General features: G+C 38.5%; 4 protein-coding genes across 5 annotated transcripts; 2 read left to right on the forward strand and 2 right to left on the reverse strand.

Annotated features, from left to right (window-relative positions):
- Positions 1 to 647: 647 nt before the first annotated feature.
- Positions 648 to 3,777, forward strand: LOC140762360 (inositol-phosphate phosphatase). 2 transcript variants are annotated; one of them, XM_073100103.1, is made up of 12 exons: positions 648 to 942; positions 1,032 to 1,090; positions 1,247 to 1,297; positions 1,416 to 1,496; positions 1,586 to 1,689; positions 1,765 to 1,849; positions 2,180 to 2,234; positions 2,330 to 2,373; positions 3,006 to 3,074; positions 3,140 to 3,240; positions 3,333 to 3,389; positions 3,478 to 3,777. In XM_073100103.1, exons 1-12 carry the CDS (start codon positions 924 to 926, stop codon positions 3,572 to 3,574), a joined length of 822 nt encoding a protein of 273 aa, XP_072956204.1. In that variant the 5' UTR covers positions 648 to 923; the 3' UTR covers positions 3,575 to 3,777. The 2 variants fall into 2 exon arrangements, with proteins under 2 accessions (XP_072956204.1, XP_072956205.1); XM_073100104.1 differs by having other exon boundaries at positions 662 to 942; positions 1,035 to 1,090.
- A 296-nt stretch (positions 3,778 to 4,073) lies between these two features.
- On the reverse strand, positions 4,074 to 9,895 carry LOC140761928 (kinesin-like protein KIN-12C). Its single transcript, XM_073099469.1, has 16 exons — positions 9,494 to 9,895; positions 9,236 to 9,376; positions 9,071 to 9,154; positions 8,840 to 8,965; positions 8,628 to 8,687; positions 8,476 to 8,529; positions 8,295 to 8,387; positions 7,819 to 7,914; positions 7,435 to 7,583; positions 7,161 to 7,310; positions 6,955 to 7,084; positions 5,872 to 6,882; positions 5,705 to 5,803; positions 5,457 to 5,612; positions 4,654 to 5,382; positions 4,074 to 4,558 (listed from the first exon to the last, which is right to left on the reverse strand). The coding sequence occupies exons 1-16, from the start codon at positions 9,773 to 9,775 to the stop codon at positions 4,319 to 4,321; spliced, it is 3,600 nt and encodes a 1,199-aa protein (XP_072955570.1). The 5' UTR covers positions 9,776 to 9,895; the 3' UTR covers positions 4,074 to 4,318.
- Positions 9,896 to 13,455: 3,560 nt separating this feature from the next.
- LOC140763871 (truncated FRIGIDA-like protein 1) lies at positions 13,456 to 16,912 on the forward strand. Its single transcript, XM_073102245.1, has 3 exons — positions 13,456 to 14,282; positions 15,565 to 15,740; positions 16,180 to 16,912. Exons 1-3 carry the CDS (start codon positions 13,556 to 13,558, stop codon positions 16,729 to 16,731), a joined length of 1,455 nt encoding a protein of 484 aa, XP_072958346.1. The 5' UTR covers positions 13,456 to 13,555; the 3' UTR covers positions 16,732 to 16,912.
- Positions 16,913 to 17,218: 306 nt separating this feature from the next.
- Positions 17,219 to 25,891, reverse strand: LOC140762221 (DUF21 domain-containing protein At1g55930, chloroplastic-like). The gene is made up of 14 exons (XM_073099869.1): positions 25,263 to 25,891; positions 24,938 to 25,035; positions 24,745 to 24,838; positions 24,479 to 24,561; positions 24,283 to 24,381; positions 23,495 to 23,576; positions 21,813 to 21,952; positions 21,666 to 21,744; positions 21,517 to 21,580; positions 21,171 to 21,262; positions 20,236 to 20,301; positions 19,378 to 19,494; positions 19,116 to 19,295; positions 17,219 to 18,438 (listed from the first exon to the last, which is right to left on the reverse strand). The coding sequence occupies exons 1-14, from the start codon at positions 25,800 to 25,802 to the stop codon at positions 18,148 to 18,150; spliced, it is 2,025 nt and encodes a 674-aa protein (XP_072955970.1). The 5' UTR covers positions 25,803 to 25,891; the 3' UTR covers positions 17,219 to 18,147.
- Positions 25,892 to 26,133: the final 242 nt, after the last annotated feature.

The raw sequence follows: 26,133 nt of genomic DNA on the forward strand, positions 1-26,133 counted from the left end.
TTTTCTCAAAGAATACCTACCACTGGGAGGAAAGTTCCGGATGGAGCCAGAAGGCTGCAAAGCTTTGGATACCATTCTACTACGAGAAAGGCAGCCAGTTCCATTGGATCCCCATTGTACCATCCTCGAGCGTTAAACTTTGAAACCTTCCTAATAATTCGGAAACTACTTTGAGCTTAAACCCAAGAACCTCGGATAGTTATCGAACTATGAATTAAATTCACTGACTGTGAACTTTACCTGTGCAGTGAGATAGATGCATGGTCACCTCATGGGCCCCATTTACTCACAACCACACTCAAGTGATCTCCAGAATTTTATTGAGAATAAAAGAAGAGAAGATGCTTATTAATTTTTTTTTTGGCGAATACCATATATGCCCACAGAATATTCCATGGATTATTCGTTATTCTGGAGATGCCCAAACTAAGCCTCTTCAGATCCATCCAAAATTTATTACTCTTCTTCTATATCTTTTGTTGGGTGCCAGGTTTAGTCTCAGTGCAGTCTTCGTTTTTGTGATTTCCCCCCCAAAAAAGTTGGAATTAATTAACGAGAGTGGGAAATTTAATTCGTATTTACCTATTTAAATCTAAATTCAATATTTAGGTGATAAACCTCTCTAATTTTCTTCTTGTGTGGATGAATTAGAGACAATTGCACTCGTATTAAGTAGAAAGGTTCGGATTAATGAATTATAAATGATTCGAATCGGAGATTCTCATCGTGTTACAGTATATATATACCCCATGGTTAATCGAATAGTAAGTATATTCGTAGTTATTCCCGAGCAAGTAGGGGCAGAGAGAGATCAATCATCCGGAGTCCGGAGTCCGGACTCCCTTCTTTTGTGCGCTTTCGTCCTCCCTTCCCTCTATTAATAGTGGGAGATCAAAAGCTCGTGGAAGCAAAAATCCAAATCAATGGCGACGGGCGAGAAAGGTATGCGCTCGAATCACTTCCCTTTTGCTTCCGTCGTTGATTGATTGATTGATTTTCTTCCTTCCGCGCTCATTGCTTGCTTTGATTAGTAGATTCGCATACGGAGTTGCTCGCCGCGGCCGTGGAGGCCGCAACGAGAGCCGGAGATGTAAGTCTTGTCTCCTCTTTTCCACAACTGGACTCGGATTTGGACTTGAATTCGGAACTCCTCATCTCTTTTTCCTGTTCCTATTTTTCAATTCTTTTTGGGGATTTTTTTTTCGCCTATTAATTTGTGATTCGCTTTTTCGAAACCATCTCTCAGGTCATCCGCAAAGGGTTTTACCAGACGAAGCATGTGGAGCACAAAGGCCTGGTGCTCACTCTTTCTCTGTTTCTATTTAATATCGTTTGAGTTCTTTGTATGCAATCTTTTATCATATGTTTTAGATTAATGAAACAATGAAACGATTGGTGGGAAATTAATAATGTAGGTTGACTTGGTGACGGAAACTGATAAGGCATGTGAAGATCTCATCTTCGATCACCTTAAGAAGCTCTATCCTGATCACAAGGTTTGACCTTCTCATCCTCCACAACTTCCTCTTTGCCATTTTAATCTAATCTCCTTACTTAATATTATTTTGTTCATGTTTGATTGTAGTTTATTGGTGAAGAGACATCTGCTGTTTTTGGTACTGCCGAGCTCACCGATGAACCCACTTGGATTGTCGACCCCCTTGACGGAACCACTAATTTCGTCCATGGGTATATTTTGGTGTTTAGTTATAAGAATTGAAAGGTTGTTCCTTTTTCTTCCTTTTCTAATGGCAGTCCTTACAGGTTCCCGTTTGTTTGTGTATCTATTGGTCTTACTATTGGGAAGGTTCTCACTGTTGGTGTTGTATACAACCCTGTATTGAATGAGGTAAGTTTGTATTTTAATTATCTGTTTTTTTTTTTTTCCCTTTTAGCAGTATGATTCCTGATGAAGGTTAATATGTGGTTTACAATTTCAACTTCATGATGCGGATAAAGTGTAGCTAGACTTTTCTAGTTCCCGTGAGAGCTCATCCGTTTTCTCCTTTTAATATTTGACAAAGTTCAAAGAAGGAGATATATCTTTGCTATCTGTTTTGGAATTGATCTGGCTTTCACATTTAATTTGTCATGACTAGTCCTGTTTGTTTTGACATACATTTTCTTTCTGTTTCTTCTATTCGCCAATGAAATAACTATAATCAATTTCTACTTGTAGCTCTTTACAGCTGTTCGTGGGCAAGGTGCTTTCCTCAATGGATCTCCAATTAAAGGTAATAGGACTTTGCTAGCCCCTAGATTGAGAAATTGCAGTTTATTGAACATTCTAATCTGTTAGTAACATTCAAAAAGTTTGAACTTGTAACAGCTTCATCTCAAACTGAGCTGATGAAATCTCTCCTTGTAACAGAGGTATACTTGACATTTTTGGTCAATATAATTCAGGGTGCATCCTCTCTTGATTCATCGATTATGTGATCTTTTTGTTCCCTGTTGAATTTTAGTAGAATACTATAGGTTTACAATTTCATCCTTTTCATTTGGTTTCTAATGGAACATTTATTGTGATTGTGTGGTCAATCACCATTGAATGAGTACTTGCAAACAGTGGAACCTATGCCTCTCCTAAAGTACTTGTGTTGACACAACACAACGTTGGTATTGGCATTAGATTTGGGTCAGGTTTGAACTTTCACTAGAGCAATCATGTAGTGGAGGAATATTGTAACTTGTAAGCTATTAGTAAGTGTAGCTCAACCCATATGACATGTATCTATGTATGAGAAGTTGATTCTTCCATTTGTTTTTCCATGTAATTGTGTAAAAACCCAGCACTGGTGCCCCAGGCTTCTCCTCTCTTTATCTTACATGATGTCCTAGTATTTATTCTGATATTATCTGTTATGTTCTCACGAAAAAAGAAGCATTCTTTAATTCGTTTGTTAAATTATTGTCATGACGACTCATGGTATTAATATCTGGATATTCTTTGGTCATTTTGGAAGTGGCATCTGATTTGAGTAACAAAAGTAGCACTTGAGCAGGTTGGGACAAAGCGAGATGTATCAACTGTGGATGCTACTACTAACAGAATCAACAGTTTGCTCTTCAAGGTAGATTTTATTTGTTTTAAAGCATTGAAGTTGCATCGTGGTGATAATTTTTCTTCTTGTTTCAGGTGAGATCTATCAGAATGTGCGGTTCCGTAGCTATGGACCTTTGTGGCGTCGCATGTGGTAGGCTTGATCTCTGTTACGAGACTGGATTTGGTGGCCCATGGTATGTCTTTTACAGTAATAACTAATAACCACCTGTCATTGATTAAAAAGGTGCTTTGAAACCGCTAATGATGGCTATTTTGCTGTCCTCAGGGATGTGGCAGCAGGGGCTGTGATTCTTCAGGAAGCTGGAGGTCTTGTTTTTGACCCGTAAGTTATTCACAACCAACATAGAATAAAACAATTGACATTAGGTACAGCTCTTGTGTAACTTAAAGTTATTTTTTCTCTATATCAGAGACGGCGGAGAATTTGACATCATGTCTCGGAGGGTTGCAGCATCAAATGGTCATCTAAAGGATGCCTTCATCAAGGAATTGAAGCTGACCGAGTAAAGTCCCTATTGAAGAAGATAGAAACGCCTGCCTCCTGAATTTAAATCTCTTTATTTTCTTGGTCTTATTGGCATTGTATCACCTAGATGTTTCAATTTTCTTATGGGCATATTTAAAGATTTTCTTTCTCGGTCCATACTGCTGACGGTTTTCAAGTCAGCTGTCTGATGTTGCCTCAAGATTAAGCAGTCTTATTTCTCAGACATCTTCTTTGCTTCTTGTCTTCCTACTACTGCATTGTCTTATGGTGTAAACCTGGTTGTGCATATCATGATCATCTTCAGTGTTTCGAATTAACCACGAAATAATCATCTTAATCCTTGGGCTAATAGAGGAAAACTATCAAATTAGATGATGAGGGTGCTATGCTACTAATTGTCATTCTTGAAATTTTTATTTTTTATTCTTTTTGTATAAAATGTTTTTTTTTTTTTTTTGAAGTCAACTTCTGTTCCAAAAGGCTAACAGGCCAGTTTTGGGCAGATACCTTAACCGTTTACAATCACAAACTAAACATAATCATCACATTAATTAATAAAAAGAAACATAATCATCATATCAATAATGGAATCCTCCGAATTTCTCTACAACAAAGAACAGATAATACTACATTTCAAACATACACGCACAGATATCTCCACGGTCAATGAGACTCAGTTGACATCACCGTCCTGCATCAACACAATATGCTGAAGCGATAAATTCCTCTCCAAGTTGCAAAAAGTTTTGCATCTTTTTATGATTTTATCGGTAGGCAGGTCCAAATGCAGCTCTCCATGATTGATCCTCATCAGAAATTTGAGGTTTGGAATCCTCTGCAATCTCAGACTCGTTACGGTAGAATGGCTCCAATGCAGATTCTGGAAGTCGGCTCTCCGCAAGGTAATGCTTCATAGTGATGATCTCCATTGCGTGCTTCTTCTTCATCTTGTCAGCTAGCTTCCTCAATCTGTCAATCTCTTGCTGTGCTCCTGCATACTTCTCCTGCACCAGAGAAGTTATAACAAGATTAAGAATTATGTGTCTCTCTGCTTCAGCAGAACGGTCTCTAAATTCGAATCTGATAGAGTTAAACGTACCTCTGCTTGTGAAACTGCTGCTTCTGCTTCTCTCAACCGCACAAGGAGTTCTCCTGCAGCATGCACAGCTTCAGCAGTGTCACGGAGCTGAATGCGGAGTCTCCTGTTCTGCTCCTTTAGGCAGGCTCTCTCTTTCTCTCTGTCGATCCTCAAAGTGGAGAGCTCTGCGGAAAGAGCTGCAGCAAAAGCAGAGCCAGACCCCTTTCGTCCTGCTTTTAGAGCTGCTTTCTTCACCTCTGCTATCCCTTCCATGACCTTGCGGTGCTTCTCGAGAAGATCATTGTAGTTTTCCTGAAGCTCTACGTAGTGTTCAACAATCATAGTATGCCCATGGATGGCCCGGTGCAATGCATCATCCAATTCTGCGGTGCAATTCTTCTCTATGTTTAATTCCATCTCTTTCTTCTCTGCGAGCCTTCGGTTTGATTCAAGATCGAGTCTCAGCTCTTCGGTTAGAGATATCCATCTGCTCTCTGACTCTGTCCACCGTTGTCTTTCCTTCTCTAGCTCTTCCTCTCTGATATCTGAAGGAGTGACACCATTTCTTATCTGATCGAGCAGTGAATCATCTTTCACAGAATTGGTGGCACAGCACTTCAGCTGATTTCTTAGGCTCTCAATTTCGCGCAGAAGTGCTTCCCTCTCACTACTATCAAATGATGTGTTATCATCCCGTTCTGGGTAACTCAGAGATGCCACAGATTGCTTGACGGAATTGTCATTCAAAAGCTGCAAGATTCGAAGAATTACAAACATACATAAAGAATGTAGAATTATTAAAAGGTTCCTCAAGAGAAACAAACCGCTGCATGTTCAGCTTCCAAAGATGTGCTTCCTTCACTTCTGAGCTCCTTAACAGTTGCAAGGCCATCAGTTAAGGATGCAACACAAAGGATCTCCTCATCTTTGCTCTGCCGCTGAGTTGAATTTTGACAATCTCCTTGCTTACATTGATCGACCTACAAATTTTTTAAACGAAAAACCTGTCAATTATACTTCAAATAGCACCTGCAACTCTGGTTAGGAATATAATCAACCAAAGAAGATTTACCAGAGAACTTAGATGCTTGATTCTAGCTTCCTGTTCTGCACATAGAGCTTCAAGTTCCATCTCCCTCTTGGAAGCATTTGCGGGAACTATATTATCCTCCTGGTATATCAAGGAAAAAATGTTCAAAACAAGCCAATCTAAAAGAGTTAACTATACCACTGGCATACCTTAAGGGATGATTTCTGCAATACATTGCTAGCACTTGTCTCACTGATGAGATTATGCTCATGTTCCACTACTTTCTTGCAAGACGAACATAGAAAGGAAGAGGCATTTCTTTGTTCCTCTGGTAATGTTTGGATGCCAGAATTGACCTTTTCGACCGAGTGACATGAGTTCAATGCTAAGTGATCCAAGGAAAGACCAACAATTGACATCCTTGATGCTGAATTACGCTGATGATAATCTATCACCTGCAAGCCATGGTGAAGGCTTGCAGCTAAGGACTCGGTGGGACTGAGCTTGGTGGACTGCAAGGATGAGCGAACACCATCAACCTTCCCAGGGGAATCTTTAATGGAATTGGAGATTGAGTACCCAGATGCACTTCTCTTGCCAACTGAAAGACCTGGTGAGAGGACATTTTTCTTGAACTTAGGAGAAGAGCACAATGTCGGATCTTGGAGCACTGGCAATTGTTGGCAGGGACTGATGGAAAGGCTATACTTCGTTGGAGAGCCTAGGAGAGGATTATCTTTTGCATCGTCAGAAGCATCTCCGCATAGTAAGGAGCTCTTAGTAGATGCAGCAATGCTACTACATGCTGTATGTTCAGATACTTCAGAATGTTCTTCCTCAAGTCTATCTTCTCTTTGCATTGACTGGATATTAGATTCTTTGCCGTCAGCAATATGAAGATTTGTTCCTTCATCTCTTTCTAATTTTGAACTCTCCTTAGAAGTATCACATAGTTGAACCTGGTCCTCCAGCATATCCTTCAAATTATCTTCAGAGGAAGAATGTAGAATGCTTATCTGGTCGCATAATTCTTTTACGTCCTCTTCATCAACATCTATTTCTTCTTCCGACTCAATATCAATACGAGGTAAAATCAATGAGCGGTTGAGGCTCACTCTCAAAACTTTCAAGCTCTCACGAGCATTATGCCCTTTGAAGTAATCACCAGTGTTAGTGCCGTTAGGGATGCCTTTGTAAGACTTTGTCCTTATAAGCTCTTCCTGTAGCCAGAGAACATAGAATGAAGTTGAAGTACTTATTCATGATCTGTTAGTCTTTCGAAAAATGTCTACCTTTAATTGACGAATCTGATTGCTCAAACCGTTGACATCATCTTCTGTTATTTCATTTATCACTGCTTTATTTTGTATATTCTTTGCTCGCTCTCCAAATCGTAGTGTACTCAAAGTGCCAGCTTTACATCTACATTCACCACATTTAAGGATAATTTAGGAAACCTGCATAGTTCTAACAAGACAGGAATAAGTCTGTAAAGTACCTATCGTTAGAAGAAATGGCACATATAAGTGTAGTCTTTGAATTGCCACCAAGCATATCCTGCAATAAATGTGTCAAACAGGAATCCATGTACAAAATCTTCTGATCTCTTCCCAAATTTTTGGCGTCTGCAAGAATATTAACCAACTTCCTGTGATCAACCAAAAAGGAAAAAAAAAGTCAATTTCCTGTACTTATGCAAAAGAATATTTGTTATGAGTTGACCTGAAATTTGAATTTATTGAGTTGAAAGAATGGCAACAATGTTATCTTACCCAAGTTTTGAAAGAGACTTTTTAACATGTCTTCCTTCCTTAATGCATTGCTTACTGAGACCATCGGATTCATCTATATCTGATCCAGCAAGATCAACAAGGCTGATTTTGCTAGTTTTTGAACTGCTAAAGCAGCTCGATGATGGGCCCTGCAATAAAGAATGCCACCACTAAATTCGCAAACAGGTATTGACACGTTCTCAGGGCTAATAACTCTAGAATGAGAAGAATATGATAAGAGCAACAAACGAAATGACCTCTGGTGCAATATAAACTAAGAAATCAAGAAGGTACTCCACTCTCAGATGCAAGAAAAGCCGAGCACAATTTTAACTTTTTCAATGGAGGAAACTAAAAGATTATTATATGAAGAAAAAAGTGTACCTTGCACCAAGATTCAATAATGCAAGTAAAAATAATGTGAGAACGTGAGCTTTTAGAGTTCATGCTGGTGGCACCAATTTTTCTGTTTGAAAGACCCTGTAAATAAAGTTAAGAGAGCACTGAATCAGTAATGCCAAAAAAAATTAAAAAAATGCTTTAGGTCATACAGACTCAACTTTTTGCATACTATATATATATATATATATATATATATATAATGACTTTTCCAGAACTACAACTCTAGAAGTACAAAGAATTTAACAATTGATCCAATGATATGGCAACTTGGTGGATTATCATGACTACATTACGTTCAGATATGATACTAGTTTGAGGTTCAAAATTTATTATCATCATTGGCATAACTTCATGATTTGTCATAAATTTCTTAGGAGTGGAGAATGAGCATATGCAAAATATTTGATGACAGAGATATGAACTAACATCCAAGAAAACAAATCAAGTAGCGCAAATACCTTGATTAAAATTTGAGTGACTTCCTCCACAGTCATCACATACTCATCAGTGAGGTTCTCCACATGGAAGCCATTCCTACAATCATCTCTTATCTACAAATGATGGAATTCACCATTATTCACTGAAACCTGCGAAATAGCATATACTCCAATCAAATGCTAAGAGTCAAGACTGTTCTACCTGAAGGTTCCTCTGAGTCGGGTCGAGTAGGTCATTGATATGTTCATTGTGAATCTACCAAAGAAGCAAACAATACCAAAATAGTCATTAGCAACATCGATTCATATGCACGGCACGCCCAAAATCAATTTTTCTAATACAAAAGGGCTTACCTCAAGAAACGAACATCGACATTGATAATTTACTTGTTTTTCTTCTGAATTCTCTTGTTTCTGCACGCAAAAAGAAGAAATATCATATTTAACAAGAACCTGGAAACAACCAACTTTAGTTGTCACGGATTCTTGGAGCAAGCTGATATATGATAATGGTAGAAAATTACAGGACATTAATAGTTTCTAGAATCATGAAAAAGAAAATTTACTCTTTGAATCTCAGAAAATAACAACTGGAAGATACGAGGCACAATGCCTTGTCTTCCGTCCATGAATTGGCTGTCGACCATGGCGCTTGGCGGACCCCACATAGTGTAGGTTTTACCACTCCCAGTCTACAATTAAAGTGATTTCGAAAAATAAATCCATGAAATCCTGATGAAAGAATACAAAAAATTGTTCAAGTAAAAAAAACAAAGAAACATACGGTGAAACATTACCTGGCCATAAGATACTATTGAAGTGTTAAAACCAGCCAATGAATTCTCAACTAAAGGAACACCAACTAACTTGAAGACATCTTCCTGATAGGAATCGAAGCACATAAATATATTAGTATACTGCAAGAATAAATGCATGAAATAGGGAAGCTTAATTAATAGTACCTGAGTGGATTCCGGACCAAGAACAGAATTGAAGGTAAATGTTCGATCTCCAACTGCTAATGAGTCATCGGAGACCTTTCTCACAGCGCAACCATTTCCTTTCTCTCCCTGACTACTTACCGGCCTTGCTCTCACAACAACCTACAAAACCGTTCACCTCATCAGAATAGAAGAAAGAAAATTATGGATTTAATTGGACCTTGACAAGATTTAAACTCATGAGCTCCTAAAAACGTGTTTTAAGGGAAAAAAAAAAACCTTAATGTGAGGATCAGAGCACTTCTCCGACGAATCGAGCGGATACTCCTCGGATCTCGTGCTCTCTTTAGGGAGAAGATCCACCTTTCGGGGCGTCGTAGCAGAAATCTTCTTGGAAAGCGAGGCCGAGGAAGCCTGCACGTTGGGATGGATAGGAGGAGTGTTCTCCCGGCCGGATCGGGAACCTTGGGGAGAATTCATATGGCGGCCGGCTCCGCCCGCGGTAGGATGAAGGGGAGACAAGGATCTGGAGGCGGGTTTAAGAGTTCTCAAGATCTCCATTGCCGTCGTTGGCAATAGGATGAGGAGGAGGAGGAGGAGGAGGAGGAGGAAATGGGATGAGATCTCAAGGAGAGAGAAGCGGATAGAGAGAGAGAGCGGAGAAGAGTGTACACTCAAAAGGGCGAAGCTCCAACTCGATTCAAATTCAAAAAAGAGAGAGGAGGTACTATGCTCCGCCGGATCTGCTAATGGACTATCTTACTTAATACAACGTTAATCCCAAAGCTTACACGTAGATGTACCCCTTACATATGAACTGTTCCGCGGATCATCGAATAGTTCCGACAGGAAAATGGCCGTTATGGCGTTGTCCGTTTTTTTTTTGAAAATAAGGCAGTATTCCACAGTAAGAGCAAAAGGCATGTGATTTTTATTAAACAATAGTAGTGTAAGAACTCTACACTTCTTTAACTTGAACTACTGTCTACTGAACAGTTTGGCTGCCAATTAATGGCTAAATTATTTAACGAGAGAATGAAAGAGTTTTATCAAAATAACTGTGTAAATGTTGCAAAATATAAGAGTTATTCCTAGTGTCAGGTAAGAGATGTGAGTTAAGAAGACTTATCTTCTTGTTGGTTGGATTCCACCGAAGATGGCGATGAGCAAGTATCATCATCAACATCTTCTTGTGAACAGACCACACGTTCTATCTTTTGTAGAACCTCCGATACATCGGGACGGTTCTCAGGCAATTTGGACACACATTTTAAAGCAACATTGAGCAATGGAAATGCCCACCGTCTTCCCCTTCCGACCACCTCCTTGTCGAAGACTTCTGCAGTCCATTCTTCACTTACCATGGACTTCACCCATCCAGGAAGGTCAAGCCCACTCCTCTCTACCGATCTTCCAGTAAGTAGTTCAAGTAGTATAACGCCTAAACTAAAAGCATCGGATTTTCTTGTCAGATTTTTCTCAGGAGCTCTGTAGCCATTTGAGGAATATAGCAATGCCCATTTTGGATCAAGGAGGCTCCAGATACCATATTCACTTATCAGTCTCTTCTTCGTCATTGTCACTTAGTAAGATGTTGGAAGGTTTGAGATTCCCATGAGGAGTTGCCTCATCGCCCAACTCTTTCTCTATGTATTCTAATCCCCTTGCAATCCCCTTCATTATGTTCAGTCTCTTCCTCCAAGACAACTCTGTTTGGTATTCTGTAGTCAAAAGAAAAGAAAAGAAAAAATATTAGCTTGTGATTAAAAAAAAAAAAAATCATCACTTGATGGTAGCTTGTGTTACAGTGTCTTACTTGAAAGCAGGGATGACAAACCTCCACTCTTTTGGTACCTATAAATGAGAAGTTTGTCATGCTCAGAGAAATTGAAAGCCACTAGAGGAAGGAGATTAGGGTGCTTCAGTTTTCCTATCTGCATTATTTCCAGTTTGAAATCATCTCCAAGAGCCTGCAAGTTCTTCAACCTCTTGACAGCGAAAGATGCACTCTCTGTTAACCTTACTCTGTATAGGCTGCTATAGATGTTCTGGCCTTGGAGATCAGCAGGTGAGTTGAGGAGATCATCCATGTTGAACCTCTCCTGACATTCTCCAAAGAATACAATGTCCGGAATCCCCTCTGCTTTATTCGTAACATCTTCACTCGTCTCAGTAGCGATAGTATTCCTTTCAGGAGACTCCTGGACCCATTTCGTTTCCTCCTCTTCTGTTGCGTTGTAATGGCTTTTGTTGATGAAACACACAAAAATCAATAAGAAGGTAAGCAAGAGGAATACTACCAGAAATGTGATAACCCAAACTCGAGGGATTACCGTCGCTGCTTTCGGCACCTTTTCTTCGTCAACATCATTATCATGAGGGTTGGTGTTGTTATCGGACAAGATTGAGACCAATGTCTTGTGGAGAGAGAGTTCAATTATCTGTTTGAAGTGAGGTACTGATCCTGTCAAGTTATTGTTTGAGATATCCAAGAATCTTAGGTTCTTCAAACCACTGAGAGATTGAGGCACTTCCCCGAGGAGCATGTTACTGCTAAGATTCAAGTAAGTCAGACTGGTGCAGTTTGATATTGACTCAGGAATAACTTCAGTGATGAGGTTGTTGGCCAAGTTGTTGGCCAACTGTGAAGAGGACAAGAGCCAAAATGCACACTCCTTGTTGGTAAGTCATTAGTCGGATTCGCCACATCGATCAGGAATATTAAGCTTTCGTCGGGCTTCTCTGGTGAGGATTTATACAATTCTTGCATCATCAGATTCCCTTCAATTGCATCTCTTCCTTTTTGTCTATATTAACAGTTTTCGCTGATTCCAAAGTTCTAATTCATTTTTCCTTGGACTGATTTCACCCAGGTTTGTAAGTTTGTACCTTTTGCAATCCTAGAACATTTAGATATCCTGACCATGTTTTTCCCTGTGCACTGGAAATAGCCATAGGTGAAAGTAGTAAGTTTGTATATGATATTATGCCGATAATCGCCTTTTTATCTGAAGCGACATAATTGTCACAGCGGCGTAAAATAGGTTGCTTATTAGTAAGTATGTGAGAACTGACAAACTGATCACTAGGTTTCCAATTATAATAAGATTGGTCAAAATTCTGCAGCTGAATTTCTCGATAGTTTTTCGCATTATCTTTGCATTCAGATGGATGAGAAAAATAGCATAGGGAGCATCTTCAGCTGTGTTCCTTCCAGGGTTTACTGATATTGTGATAATCTGGAGAGACAGTTCAGCAATGTCCCTATCAGAAAAAGGAACATAAGTTTACAGAGAATTCTATGCCATGCTAAGCATCACCTGAGGCTCTTGTTTCCATCGTTTGGTTGGCGAAGAGCTGCCTGAATTGACCTTTTGCAGCCTCCCAAACAGAACGAGACATAGGCTGCAGACAGATTAATCAAAACTTGGATTCATTTTTTATGATCAACCTTGATAGAGGCTTCATGGACAAAAAGATAAACAACTCTATCTCATTGAAACAAACTCGATAGATCTCTTGGTCTGGAGCAGCAGGAGTCACAGCAAACAACCAAAAGATCTCTTGGTTTGAGTCTGGCCTACTACCTTGGCCTTGCTGCTTCATATCCTAGTTGCTTTGGCTATTTTGGCCTTCAAAGAGTTGGTTGACAGTTTGACCCAACTCCAGAAAACTTAATGCCTTGAAACGATCATAGGTGGTGAATTAGCTTTGCTGGATGAGTACTTTTTACGGTTCTAATATAGTTTTCGAATTATTTACTAAATTATTATATCACTTTTTGAGGCAGCAACTTACCTCACTGATATAGTAACAATTATAACAGTTTAGAAAATAATTTAAAAAATATAGCAAGAAAGAAATTTTGAAAAAATAGTAGGTCAAAAACTCATCAAAATTATATTATCTTAGAAGTGATGCATATCGATTAGGTGATAATCTTCGTACTTAATTTGTAAAGCTATAAGAAATATGATCGTTACTCAAATCTACAATTAGTAAACATAATAAGAGAACTAGATTAGGAATTAACCTAAGAAATCTGAAATATGCTTTATTTTAATCTCTCTTAATTAAAGATCGGATAACACTATTCAACTTATCAATCCAATACGTGAATAAGCTTGTCTGGATGCGAATACGAATCTAGATCGGAATAAACCAAAATTTTATCCGAGAGCTCAAATATAAAATATTTTAGAATCATTTCTTTCTAAATTCTGACGCCTTGTGCGTTTCTTCCATCGCCATTAACTCTTTAAGTAGTAATAAGTAGTAGTAGGAGGCTTGACAGCAGTTCAGTTCTAGGGTTTATAAGTCTTTGTTTGTCCCCCTTCTCTAATGGCGACCGCTAAGATCGCGGCGGCCATCGCCTCCATCCCCGAGAAGAAGGAGAGCCTACGCAAGGCATTTGATGAGCTGCTCGGTTCTTCGTCTTCCACCTCCTCCTTCGCCTCCTTCTCCCTTCGCTGGAGCGACATCGACGACCACATCTCCGCTATGGAGAGCACCATCGCCGACCGCTTCAGCGATCTCCAAGCCAAGGAATCGGCCGTCGCTCCTCCTCTTCCCGATACCGATGAACCCGCTCCTCGCCCTGAGCTTAAATCCCTCTGCGCGGAGATGGATTCCGACGGTCTAATGTCGTTCCTTGCCGAGAACCACAGGAAGGACGTCATCGCCATCCGTAACGAGCTCATCGCCGCCCTCCGGTCGGCCGCCGACCCGGCCAAGCTCGTTGTCGATGCCGTCAAGGACAGGGAGGCCGCCCCGAACAGTACGCGGACATGCATCACACTTCTTGAGTGCATTCATGCCATCGCGCCGGAGATCGAGAATTCCGTCAAGGAGACGGCGAAGAAGGTAGCGATGGAATGGAAAGGGAAGATGCTTGATGGCCGGGGAGAGGACGGCTTCGCAGCCCAGGCTCTGTTGCAGCTCTTGATTTCTTACAACTTGGTTCCAGAGTTTAAGGTGGATGAGGTTATGAATCTCCTTTTAATGATCCCCCGGAGGAAGAAGACCGTGGAGCTTTGTCAGAGCCTTGGTCTCGGGGAGAAAGCATCTGGTAAGATAGTTACTGATTTGAGATTCTTATAATTGCAGCCTCATTTCTACTTTTATTGGAATTGGTTCGATAGATTCCAATTAATAATTTAATGATCTTGCAAATTTTGTCTAACTATTATACTAGGTTCTTGGGAAGCTACTTGTTGTTTGTAATTCTTACAATGTGGGATGTTTGCTCTGTTTTCCTTTGCAATGCATTTCTCTACTTCGGGTCTTGTTTGATGCAGAGATGTAGCATCGATATTCTTCTCTACCTGTCCAATTAAATCCCACTACCATGGTTGTGATTGACCAGTAGATCGTTAACATTTGGACGGCTCAGAAAATAATGACCTATGGATGACAAAAATAAAATTGTAGCCAGAAGGCTTTCCCTTGCCCTACATCAATTAGGATCTAAGTTGAGTTGATTCCGAATCTGAAACTAGGTTGTGGCGCTCTGTCCATAATCTGATTTAGGACTGCTAGCATAATAAAGGTAGCAATAGCATTCTCCACCTCTTATAGTAGTGCAGTGATGTATGACCATCAGTCATGAATCTGACCGTAGATTATTCAAACTGTTCCAAAGTAGCCCTTCCAACTTCATATTGTGGAAGCTAAAGCAGATGCAGATTTTGAGTTAATCATCGTCGTGGTTGGGAAACTGTCCAGTATTGGGTTCAATAATGGGAATGCCATCCATGTTTGAACTATCAAGCAAATTCGCTAATTAGAATTGCAATTAAGTGGACAGTCACTTTGACAAAGGATGTACCATCTCTGTCAAATTAACTACACTTGTTTCAGTCAAAACTAGACAAAAACTGAGGCAAGCGCTAGTTTTGGACTAGATTGTCTGGAACTCTAGGTGTGATCATTCTAATAATTTAACCTTCATGATTGTTATTGCGCTTCCTTCCATTTATTATGGTATGTTCCGTTGATCTTCTCAATCTGCTTGCTAAGCATGTCTAGAAGTTTTGTTATGTGTTTTTGATAAAAAAATATTCCTAATAAAAGTTTTCTATGCTTAATTTAAGTGCACTAAGCATCTATTAAAGAAGTTTAGTCCAGGTCTACTGCCTGATTTGACTATCTATTTACCAATTAACCTTTTGCTAGAAAGCTACACCAAGGTGAAGCTGTTCCTCTTGTTCATGTCCTTTCAACTATTGTTCATCTTTGTTCACCACATATTTGCTGTATTATCACATCTCTTTTGTCTCTGAGGACGGTTATCTATTGCATTTCTTACATTGTGGTATCTGACACATGCTACAACTTTTGGCTCATGGCAGATCTAATTGAAAAGTTGAATGGTAAAGGTAGACAGCTGGATGCTGTTAACATTGTGTATGCTTTCAATTTGGTTGAGAAATGCCCACCAGTGCCCCTTCTTAAAGCCTACATAAAGAAGGCTAAGGAGGCAGCTCAAGAAGTCCGAAAGAAAGGAAACAATTCAACTCAAGCTCAGGTATGCCTTTTGCCACTCCTGTGTCGGATGTCCAAGCTGGTAGTCTGACTGGGAACATGATAAATAGGATAAAAAACTAGGGATAATTATTTCGTAGCATATATCCTAAGAAACAGCTCAGTTCTTTATGGAAGCAACAAAAAGGTAGAAATGGAATTTTCAGAAATAGCGATGGTGCTTTTCCCAAAAGGAATATTCATTTAGATTGATGGACCTAGCTTTATCCCTCGGTTTGTCCTCAAGTAATGTACAAAAGTGTAGTGACTGAGATAATTGCAATCCTTATAGTTATATGTGTAAGGTATACCCTGCAATCTAATAAGGCTAGAGAAATCCTCCTTTATCCCAGAAAAGGATATCTCAGGGATGAAATATTTCATTGGTAATTTTATCTTGCTTTCCGACTGATTCTAAATTGCAATTAATGTCATCTTTATAGAATGAGGCTATAGCAAAGGAGTTAGGTGCTTTGACATCGGTACTTAAAGCTGTTGAAGAGTATAAGCTTGAGTCAGAGTATCCTTGCCATGTTCTTAAGAAGCAAATTGCTGAATTACAACAGAAGACAAACAAGAAGAGGACTTCGACAGCTCCTGCTGCTCCTTCCAATTTGAAATCACAGCAGCAGCACCAGCGGCGACAACAACAACAACAACAATCTAATAAGCGTCATCGTCCCACAACAACATTTACTTCACCAGCTCTTGATAGCCATATTTTGCCATTGGTTCCAAACCAGCCTCAGCTTGGGTTGGTTGACCAAGCTCGGTTGGTTGGGGCTTACGGCACAGGTTCAAGTTCCCTTTACAACCATGCTGGTCAAACTATTCCGGGAGTTCCAAATGCACTAGCGGGACAACCCAGGTCGTATGTATACTCGTCAGAGCCTTTTGCTGGCACCGGCGGGGCATATGATAGGCTCACACACTATGGTAATTACAACCTTCCTGGATCATCTACTATGTACAGCTCATCCCTTTATCCTCCGTAGAACGGTTTTGTTGTAGCTTATTGGTATCTACTTTAATTAAATCTCTTGCAAGAAAATGTGATGTAGCATGAACACTATCACGAATCTTTGTCTTGGTATTTATAGTTTTGACTTTTGAAGACCGACATTATGTTGTATAATGGTTATGTTCTGGTGTAAGTAAACTCACATTTTTCTCGTACACCGGTTATAGATTTTGTGCTTTGTGAGAAATTAAAACATGTCCAAAACCAGCTCTGCCAATTTGTTTCTTTCTATCATTACTCTTCTCCTTGAGAGAGAAATTCTAATTAAAAACGTCATATTGGAGTGTCGGAAGATGCGGTCAGCAAATCCAGACAACGTTTCCTTTCGGACGATGATCCTGTCTAAGCCACGAACATAAACATGTTATATGTACAAGGTAGAAAGAAAGATTAGGTGAAATGCAACCATCAAGTCACAAAATTTTGGAACCATTCATTCACGATAGATAAGCGCCAGCTCTATCAAACCAAATTAGTTCCAGAAGAATAGCTCATACGAGACGGGCCACACTATTTTATTGACACAAAATTACATTGCACTATTGTGAATGAATCCATAAGCGTCCCTGCAAAGCATTCATCAGCGCAACTTCTTATGGTAGATACAAACTTTTAATGGTCATTCGACTTTAAACCTCAGCCGAATCTCCCCTTCTTTTACATAATGGAAGGACCCATCAAATTGCAAAAGACAATGAAAGATAAATGAAACAGAACCACCTTGTCCATTGGAGTTTCACTCGTGACAAGGTAGGATGATAACTCAAAAACTCAAAAAGAACAAACAAAACCACCGTACAGAAAGAAAAAAAAAAGGAAAAGAAAAAAAAATACACAACCACCCTTACAGAGACGCGCACCTTAGAACACAACAGACTACCATTAGAAGCATTACACCCAGCTCCATTGGAGTTTCACTCGTGACAAGGTAGGATGATAACTAAAAAAAGTCATCCCCTCTTCCATTGCATTTGTTGCAGGAAAAGTTCAGAAGGCTGAAAAAGATCAAAGGGGCGAGGGAGAGAAGTGACCATGTGAACGCATTCTGAAGCTGTAGATCCAAGGTGATCTACTGCTTGCAAGAAATCCAAATGGCTTTTTCCACACACAACTCTACATACCTTCAGCATGAGCCTTGTGGCGGCTGCACAAACCCTCCAGTTCTTCAAGGACTTACCCTTGATAGGCTGTGGCCCAGCAGGCCAACATGCATGACTCTAAGAATTAAAGGATAAGGACAACAAAACATCCCCCACCTGTAAACAAATTTTACAATGTTCTTCCAATCGCCCTCAGTATTCCTTTCGCTTTTTTCACTCTTTGAGGAATTACCTTTTTCTCTATTTTCTGTGCCGTTTTAAAAACCAGAAATTTTGGAGGAGCAGCCTACTTATTGTCCAGTATTACAATGATGATCTTCTGTTTTAACATCAACAGTATAATCATTGGAGTTATTGACATTTTCATGAGCTATTATTACCTCAGTAGAGCATCCGTCTTCCAATCCATCGATAGTCTCTGCATTGTCAACCCTATCAGGATCGCTGTCACTCTGCTTCTTCCGCTTGATGACTTTAGTGGAAACCACACGATTAAGGCCCTTGTTCTCCAAATCTGCATATTCACTGCTTATTGGTTTGAAGTGGACTTTGTTGACCTTTCTCGCATTAGCTTCCACTACCTGCATGAAAGAAGCACATGGCAGTTGAGATGCACGACAAACATACCAGGCGGCTTATATAAGAGTTCACCTCCAAATTCTGCATTATACTGCAATTCCATGTGATCTAGTTGATTATTTTATATATGATTTCATGATGGTGAAGCGGAAATTGGCCAGTGGCTCGTTTGGTGGCTTTCTTTTCTTTTCTTTTCTTTGCCAATGTAAAGTATTATTCCCTATAAAATAATTATCATAAGAGGTCTGATTCCAAAATATACAGTTGAAATTTCGAGTCTTTTCAGATTTAAGCCTATAATTTGGCTGATTCCATGTGATCTAGTTGATTATTTTATATACCTGTCCGTGATTTCTGAATAACATGATAGCAAACTCTAGAGATAATTGAATAAATTGATAAGAGTCGTAAACAGCATGACTTACAAGAGTCCAAGAACATATAGAAAATCCAGAGCACTAAAAGAAACCCAAATAGAGGTGGTTGCATCTGAATTTAACAATTATTAAAACAGAAATACAGCACAAACATGTCAAAAAACCAATACAGATCATAAATGCAGAAGGCAACAAGAACAACTTCAGACATTCAACATTATTAAAAAGCTAATAATTGACTACTAGCTATCCTATTTCTGACATGATTACGGTTAGATAAAAAAAGTTTCCTGAATGCGTACCTCAAGTTCAAAAGTCTGATGCTTTTCCTTCTCGTCTTGTTGATCAGACACTTGCTCATTGTATTCACTATTTTCTTCTTGATTTACCTTCTCAAGTACCACCAACATCTTTCCACCTGCTTCTGGTATGTATCCAAATGACTCGCAGACAAAACCAGATACTGTCTCATATTGATGACCCTACAACAATATATATCTTAAAAACGTCATAATTCCAAGGAAAACCATGAAGAACCATTAACCATTCTACAGTATTACAAACCTCAGGAATTTTGACGTTCAACTCTTCGGAAAGCTGGTCAATTGATGTATTTGCATCTACATCAAACGTTCCATCCTCCCGCATCACTATATATCCAGTTTTCTTCTGGATCTCCTCCTATGGACCAAATGAATTACATGAGAAAAACATATATCCAAGGAAAATGAACACCTCAACAATCACAGGATTCGAAAAGAATGAGGATATTATGCATATCAAACAAGGACACAAAAATTAAGGAGGTAGTTCAAAAAGACTAAATGTGAACTCGATGATGGATGCAGTTCTCCATTTCTAATAGTACACAGAAACTATAGATTGGCAGAGAAAATAGTTAAACTGAACAGATGGTCATGTAAAACACTCTCCTTTCTTTAATAAGATTGTACCACCAGACCACAGTTCATCATACGGAGGAGAAAGAGTGAAGACTTCTACAAAACCATCTAAGTAATTACTGCAACAAGGATATCCTTGTTCTAGACATCATTAATAGATACAGTTTCTCACTTATTTGTGATTAGCAGACTCTAGCATATTTCAGAAAGAAGTTATCAATTGATCAAATGAAATCCAACAAGTTGAATATAACCGCATACTGTCAATTGATACAGCATCTTTATGCCTTTCATCAAGATAAGAGAAATATATGATGCAGTGCAGAAGAGTACCATTGTACTGACAGATATCAAGAAAATTTATGCTGGGACAAAATAGATGCAGCTACCCAAGCAATATCAGTAATAACATTGCTTGAAAATAGTAAATTTTAAAAAGTAAAGCTGGAAAGATCAAGTAGAAAAAGGATGAAGGCGATAAGAATGAAATAAGAGCATAAGCTTCCAAAACATTTTCTACCTTGGAGTCATTTTCATCAAAAATTTCACCAACAATTTCTTCGACAACATCTTCCAATGTCACGATCTGTTCCATATGGGTATGCCACAGGTAAGCAAGACAAAATCTCCAAGAAAAATGAGACATACAAAGAAACATGAAAAAGACTCTACAGAACATTTAGAAGTAGTGAAATTTGGCATGCAGGAGTTATTGCATCAATAAAATGACATAATGAATACAGGTTCAAAACACTTTTGTAGTTGTTTAACTTTCATGACTACAGACAGAACTTTGACGTATTTATGCATTTATATTATGTAACTTTTAGAAGGTTTAAAAAACTTAAAATTGTTTAGTAGGCCATCAGAGGATTGTGGAGTCTTATATACATAGGAAGGTACATTTTGGTACATATTAGAAATAGATTGATAAGAACTTTCTTTCTTGGCTAAGGAATGGAAAATCTTACTCCTGTAGCATGAAGAAATATATATTCTGTCACATGCTTGATAGAAAAGATATGATCACCCAATATTGCAAGGATATGAAAATGAAACATGAAAGGCATGTGGGCATGTGTCTAAAGCAAGCTTTGAGATCTAGGAATCTTCTTTGATATTCATATATTAAAATAACTAGGAAAGAAAATATAAAAGAACAAAAATATGCATGATTTTTGTTGTTTGGAAATCAGAAAGCAATTTAACTAAAGTGGTAAAGAACATGCTATTCTTAAAGAAATTCTCAAGTACAGTTTGAACACATAAGGCTAAGGCTTAAGATTTCAAGTTATATGGGTGTAGATTGACGAATCTAATAAATGTAGGATTATCTTGTTCCATCATGAAAATTAATGTTTGGACAGTGAGAAAAACATTACCAATATCCATGGTAAGAAAAGAATGACACATAAATGGCTATTAATTTTCAATGATAAAAAGAAAGAGACTTACACCAACAGTGCCGCCATATTCATTCAAGACTACAGCCATGTGTACCTGCCTGATGCGGAACTCTCTCAGAAGGTTCCAGACAGACATCGAATCTGGAAGTCCATAAGATTTGTCAACCAATTTTATATAAAAGAAAAGAAGTATACAACCAACTTGCAAAGGAATAGATGCCTCAAGACATTTGAGATGGTTTAACTAATTCTGAGTTTCTAACACAAGTCACTTACTTGAAATTCTGAGTTACTTGCAAAGAAAGATCTGTTTCCTCAAATGCATTATAGAAATAACTTGGCAATTTACATGCACAATAATTTTTTACGGCAAATAACACCTCAGTAGTACTTACCTGGAACAAAGTATGTAGGCATGTGTGCTATCTCTTTCACAGTAATTTCTTTTAGTTTTTCAACCTTCAAAACAAAAAGATTAAAACAGATAAAATGTTATTTAGCAACAAAAAAATTTTATAGACAAAGAAAAGGTGACACAGCTAACCTTTTCAACAAATTCAAGCATATCCATTGCATATGCAATTCCAACTATATTATCAATGCGTTCCTCGAAAACAGGCACTCTGAAAAAGAACCAATGAAGCTATAACTTGAAGGTACATGCAACAGCAGTATACTCATATACTAGTACCTTGAGTATTGATGAGTCTCCCATAAATCTCGGAAATCAATTAGTGTTGCTGTAGCATCAATTGCAACTACATCCACCAAAGGCGTCATTACCTCCCTAACATGTGTATCTTTAATCTCTAGCACGTTTTCAATCATATCCTGTTGAAAGTGTAAAAATAAAATATTCACTTATCTATTCTTTGCCAAAACAAAGATGATTTGAAAGCTCTGTGAAATAGAAGACCAAAATGTATGCCAAACTCATGCACATATAATTTTAACAATGAAAATTTGAGAGATCTGATCATTGTTGAGTCCCAAGTGAAAAATAACCACGGTTCTAAAAATCGGTATCTGAATCGGCCGTCTGGAAAAACGATACGTATCGACCATATCGGTCGCCTGTATTGGATCATACTATTTTAATTAAATAAAATTCTAAATATTATTTAAAAATGTTGATAAATTTTTAAAAATTTAGAAAATAAGAAATAATAATTACTCACATATAAAGCCTAAAAAGTAAAAAAATATATCTTCCTCCCTTTCTTCTTTCCTATCCCTCTAACTAGTAGTCTGAGGTATCCCACTCTCTCCCTCACTCTCTTTTTCTTTTTATCTTTCTCTCTCTCTCCCCCACTCTCTCTTCCTCTTTCCCCCTCTCTCTCTCTGTAGCTGCTGGCGGCTATGCTAATAGCTACAACAGCAGCTGCTAGTTTTGGCCCGGATTGAGATCAGTCGAAACTGGGAACTATAAAAATAACAACAAAGACTCCTTTTCAATTATTTAGGGTAGGTACATGATCACCAATCTGCTTTCTAATGCTATGTGCTCCATCAATCTAAGGGTAAAGTTACCATTCCTCATTGCATCTAGTAAGTGTTCATAAATCTCATTCTTCACATGTGGTACCTCCAACTCGTATCATGCCTTAATGGCACAATGTGTCCTCTAACGAATATGGTAGAACAATCTGAAGCAACTCTTTACACCTTATGTTGATGGTCAATGACACAAATTACCAAGAACACGGCAATCATAAGTTTTATGTCTTATAGAGAAACCAGTAGAGTAGTGAGCCATGAGATATTTGGACAAAAAGACATGTTTTAAAATTGGCAGAACCCATGAACATAGCCAATATATAGAAGTCCTAAAGCAAATATAAAATATTCCTCAATCTTAACTTTGTTCCCTTATCCTATACATAATGCCTGTTCAATCTTCAGCAATATTTCTTAGCAACCATCAACAACTATGTAGTATGTTCAATTCTTTCTTGATTTTACTATCTAGTTGTAGAAGGTTGTTCCATTAAACGAAGACTTAAGCATAGATTGTCGCATTTTCCTCCCTAATTACAACTACGGGTTCATATATGATAAAGTCATTCTCGTCACATAAATCATATTATACGCAAACAAGTTACAAGCAAAGACCTCTTGTAAAACTAATTATAAATTGAATTATCAATACTGTAGGCCATGTAGTACATACCATTATATAGTCTATTGATCCAATATACTCCAATTAAGAATATGGATTGCTACATAAGATTTTAGAAAAGGAAGTTCATGAAATTCAGACAATTCTACATATCATTACTCTGCAGCACACATTAGAATTTACAAAGGTAACAGAATATGAAAGGTCAGAATTAATGCAATAGCTTCTCAAAATATGCTACTGCACTTTGTCACCTGTTCTTCTTCTTCTATTGCCCCACTCAGCTCTGCTCCTCGTAGCATCAATTTTAATTCATCTTCAGTTACATACGGTTCACTACATGGATCAACAGAAATATTAACAGACAGAAAAGAAATTAGATATAAACTAGCTCTCCTAGTTAAGACTGGTAATGCCTGGAGCAAAAGCCTTAAAACCTATGTCATGAAGTTTCAAATTACTATCTGAAAGAATTCAAAAGAAAACACATATGCTACAACCTGTCATCAATAATAAAATATGTTATTGAGTACCACTTGCCATAGAATTACCAGGAAATGTATATAAAAAAAATAGTGAGTGTAACTTCACAAGATTGTCCTACCTATTGGTTTCAAGTCTTCTCTTTTACAACAAACAAACATGATCCTTATATTGTCCAAAAGTCCAAACAAAGATAAATATTATTTACAGTATGTATTGTTCCATCTCCTATATTCATGTATTCGCTGTAGAGTGGTGCTTCTTTTCAGTTCAGAAATAGGGGAACAAGTAACACCCTGGCTTCTGTGAAAGAAACATGGATGCTCATTGCGTAATATAGGTCAAAGGCATAGATAATGTCATGTAGGCACCATTGGAAGAAGATTCACACTAGGGTAGCAGATCAGTTGCTGACCAAACATAACTGTAAATTGTCAAAGTTCCCATGAAATTAAAATATATATATTTGATAGTGAATACGAGAAAGCGTGAATTAATTATAACATATAAATTGGCAAAATAATTAAAATTTGATTAGAGAGTACAGCGAATAACTTACCTTCTACCTTTCAGACCTAAAATCTTCAGCATTCCCATCGACAGGAAAGTGACAACTCTTCCAACAGGATATAGTACTAATGAAAGCCATGCAACCGGCCTGACCTAATTGCAGAAGATGCAATACTTTAAGAAAAACTTAGAAGACAAAATGAATGTTGATCATGTTTCAGTTCTCAAGTGGATTTTGGTTTCACCTTACAACAAACCTAGCGACGTCTGTGGCATTATGAACTGCTATACTTTTTGGAGTAATTTCTGTTAGGAGTAAAACAGCAACCTGAAGAATTATAGATCAATTATGTGAGCCTTCCAGACTGATAACACGGTGAAACTATGTCAATGTGTTTTGTTGGTAGATTTTTTGAAACTAATACAGATGCAAATCCCTTACCTTATAGACATCACAGTAAGAGTTGGAGATTGAATTTAAATTCTATCAAAAGAAGAGACAAGGACATACAGTCATAACACCGGTAGCTGCACTAACACCTGCTTCACCAAAAATTGTTGTTGCTGCTTCTGTGAAAAGTGCTGTTGCACCAATATTGACAACACTGAGGATACATAAAGACAGAGTATAATGAGTGGAAATAATTAACCAATGAAACAATCATAATTCATAATAAGAAGGATATAAAGCAACCGATCAGTACGTTGTGCCAATAAGAATGGTCGTCAAGAATCGAGTGACATCACTTCGAAGCATTCTGAAAACACCATTTTCCGGCTCTTTTTCTGCTAACTCACGAATCTGATGGAAGACAACATAGTTGGAGCTTAAACGACCAATTCGAATATTCACATCTAGAGAAAAAAACCACATATCTAAAGGAAAGTTTTCACTAAAACAAGCATACACAAAGAGTATCCTGATAAATTCAAACAAAAATAAATTACATGGAATTTAGACTTGTATATTTTAAGATACACTAGAGTGGAATCAGTGACTTCCCGAAATTATGAAGAAGCAAATATTACCTTCCACGGGTAGAGCGTAGTAATGGCCGTCTCCGCCATGGAGAAGAACGCAGAGAGACCCAACAAAGCTGTCAAGATCAATCCCTGCTCCTTAAACAGCTGTAAGATCTGTAGTATCTTAGGCCAGGATCCACCGAGACCCCATTTCCCGGCCCCCAAGATTCCAAATCCAGCATCGGCAACTCCTTCCGCCGCAACAACTCTACCGCACCTCCCCGCCACAATCGCAACAAGAACGAGCCGAACCCCGAATCTAGCGAGAGCTCCGAGGATTCGAAGAAACACTTCCTTCGAATCGGACGACTCAGGACGAGGCTCAACGCTGCGCATGCGAGTCGTCAGGAGAGAGGCGGACCTGAGAGGAGTTCTCCGATGGCATTGATAGACACGCGAGGTTTTGATGGGGAAGGGGAGTTGGTGGAAGGGTTTAAGGGGAGGAGCGACGAAGTTGGGGGTTTTCGATCGGAACAAGCGAGACGATGGAACCCTAGAGGCGTTCCCGAGAAGGAGACTAGAATAGGAGGAGTTGAAGAGATCCATTCTTTCAAATGGCGGGCGGCTCCTTTCTCCGCCTTTTTATCTATCCTCTTCTAAAGAAGAAGAAGACAGGAGGGGGAGCGTAGCCGGTGAACGGCGAGGATGATGTCGACTTCACACGGGTGGAGTCAATATATACTACTGAAAGCAATAGAAGATCTAATGGACTTCTCTACTATTACGGCCCGTATAAGAGGCCCAATAATGTTCTTAGATAATATTAAGGCCTTGATTCATGGATAAAGAACCTCTTAAATATAAATTATGAACATCTATAACTTTATTTAAACTTTACTATTTATTTATAAAATATAATAATTATATTAGTTAATTT

Source organism: Typha angustifolia, chromosome 7 (assembly GCF_048772165.1).
Source record: "Typha angustifolia cultivar Huaian chromosome 7, ASM4877216v1, whole genome shotgun sequence".
NCBI classification, from domain to species: Eukaryota; Viridiplantae; Streptophyta; class Magnoliopsida; order Poales; family Typhaceae; genus Typha; species Typha angustifolia.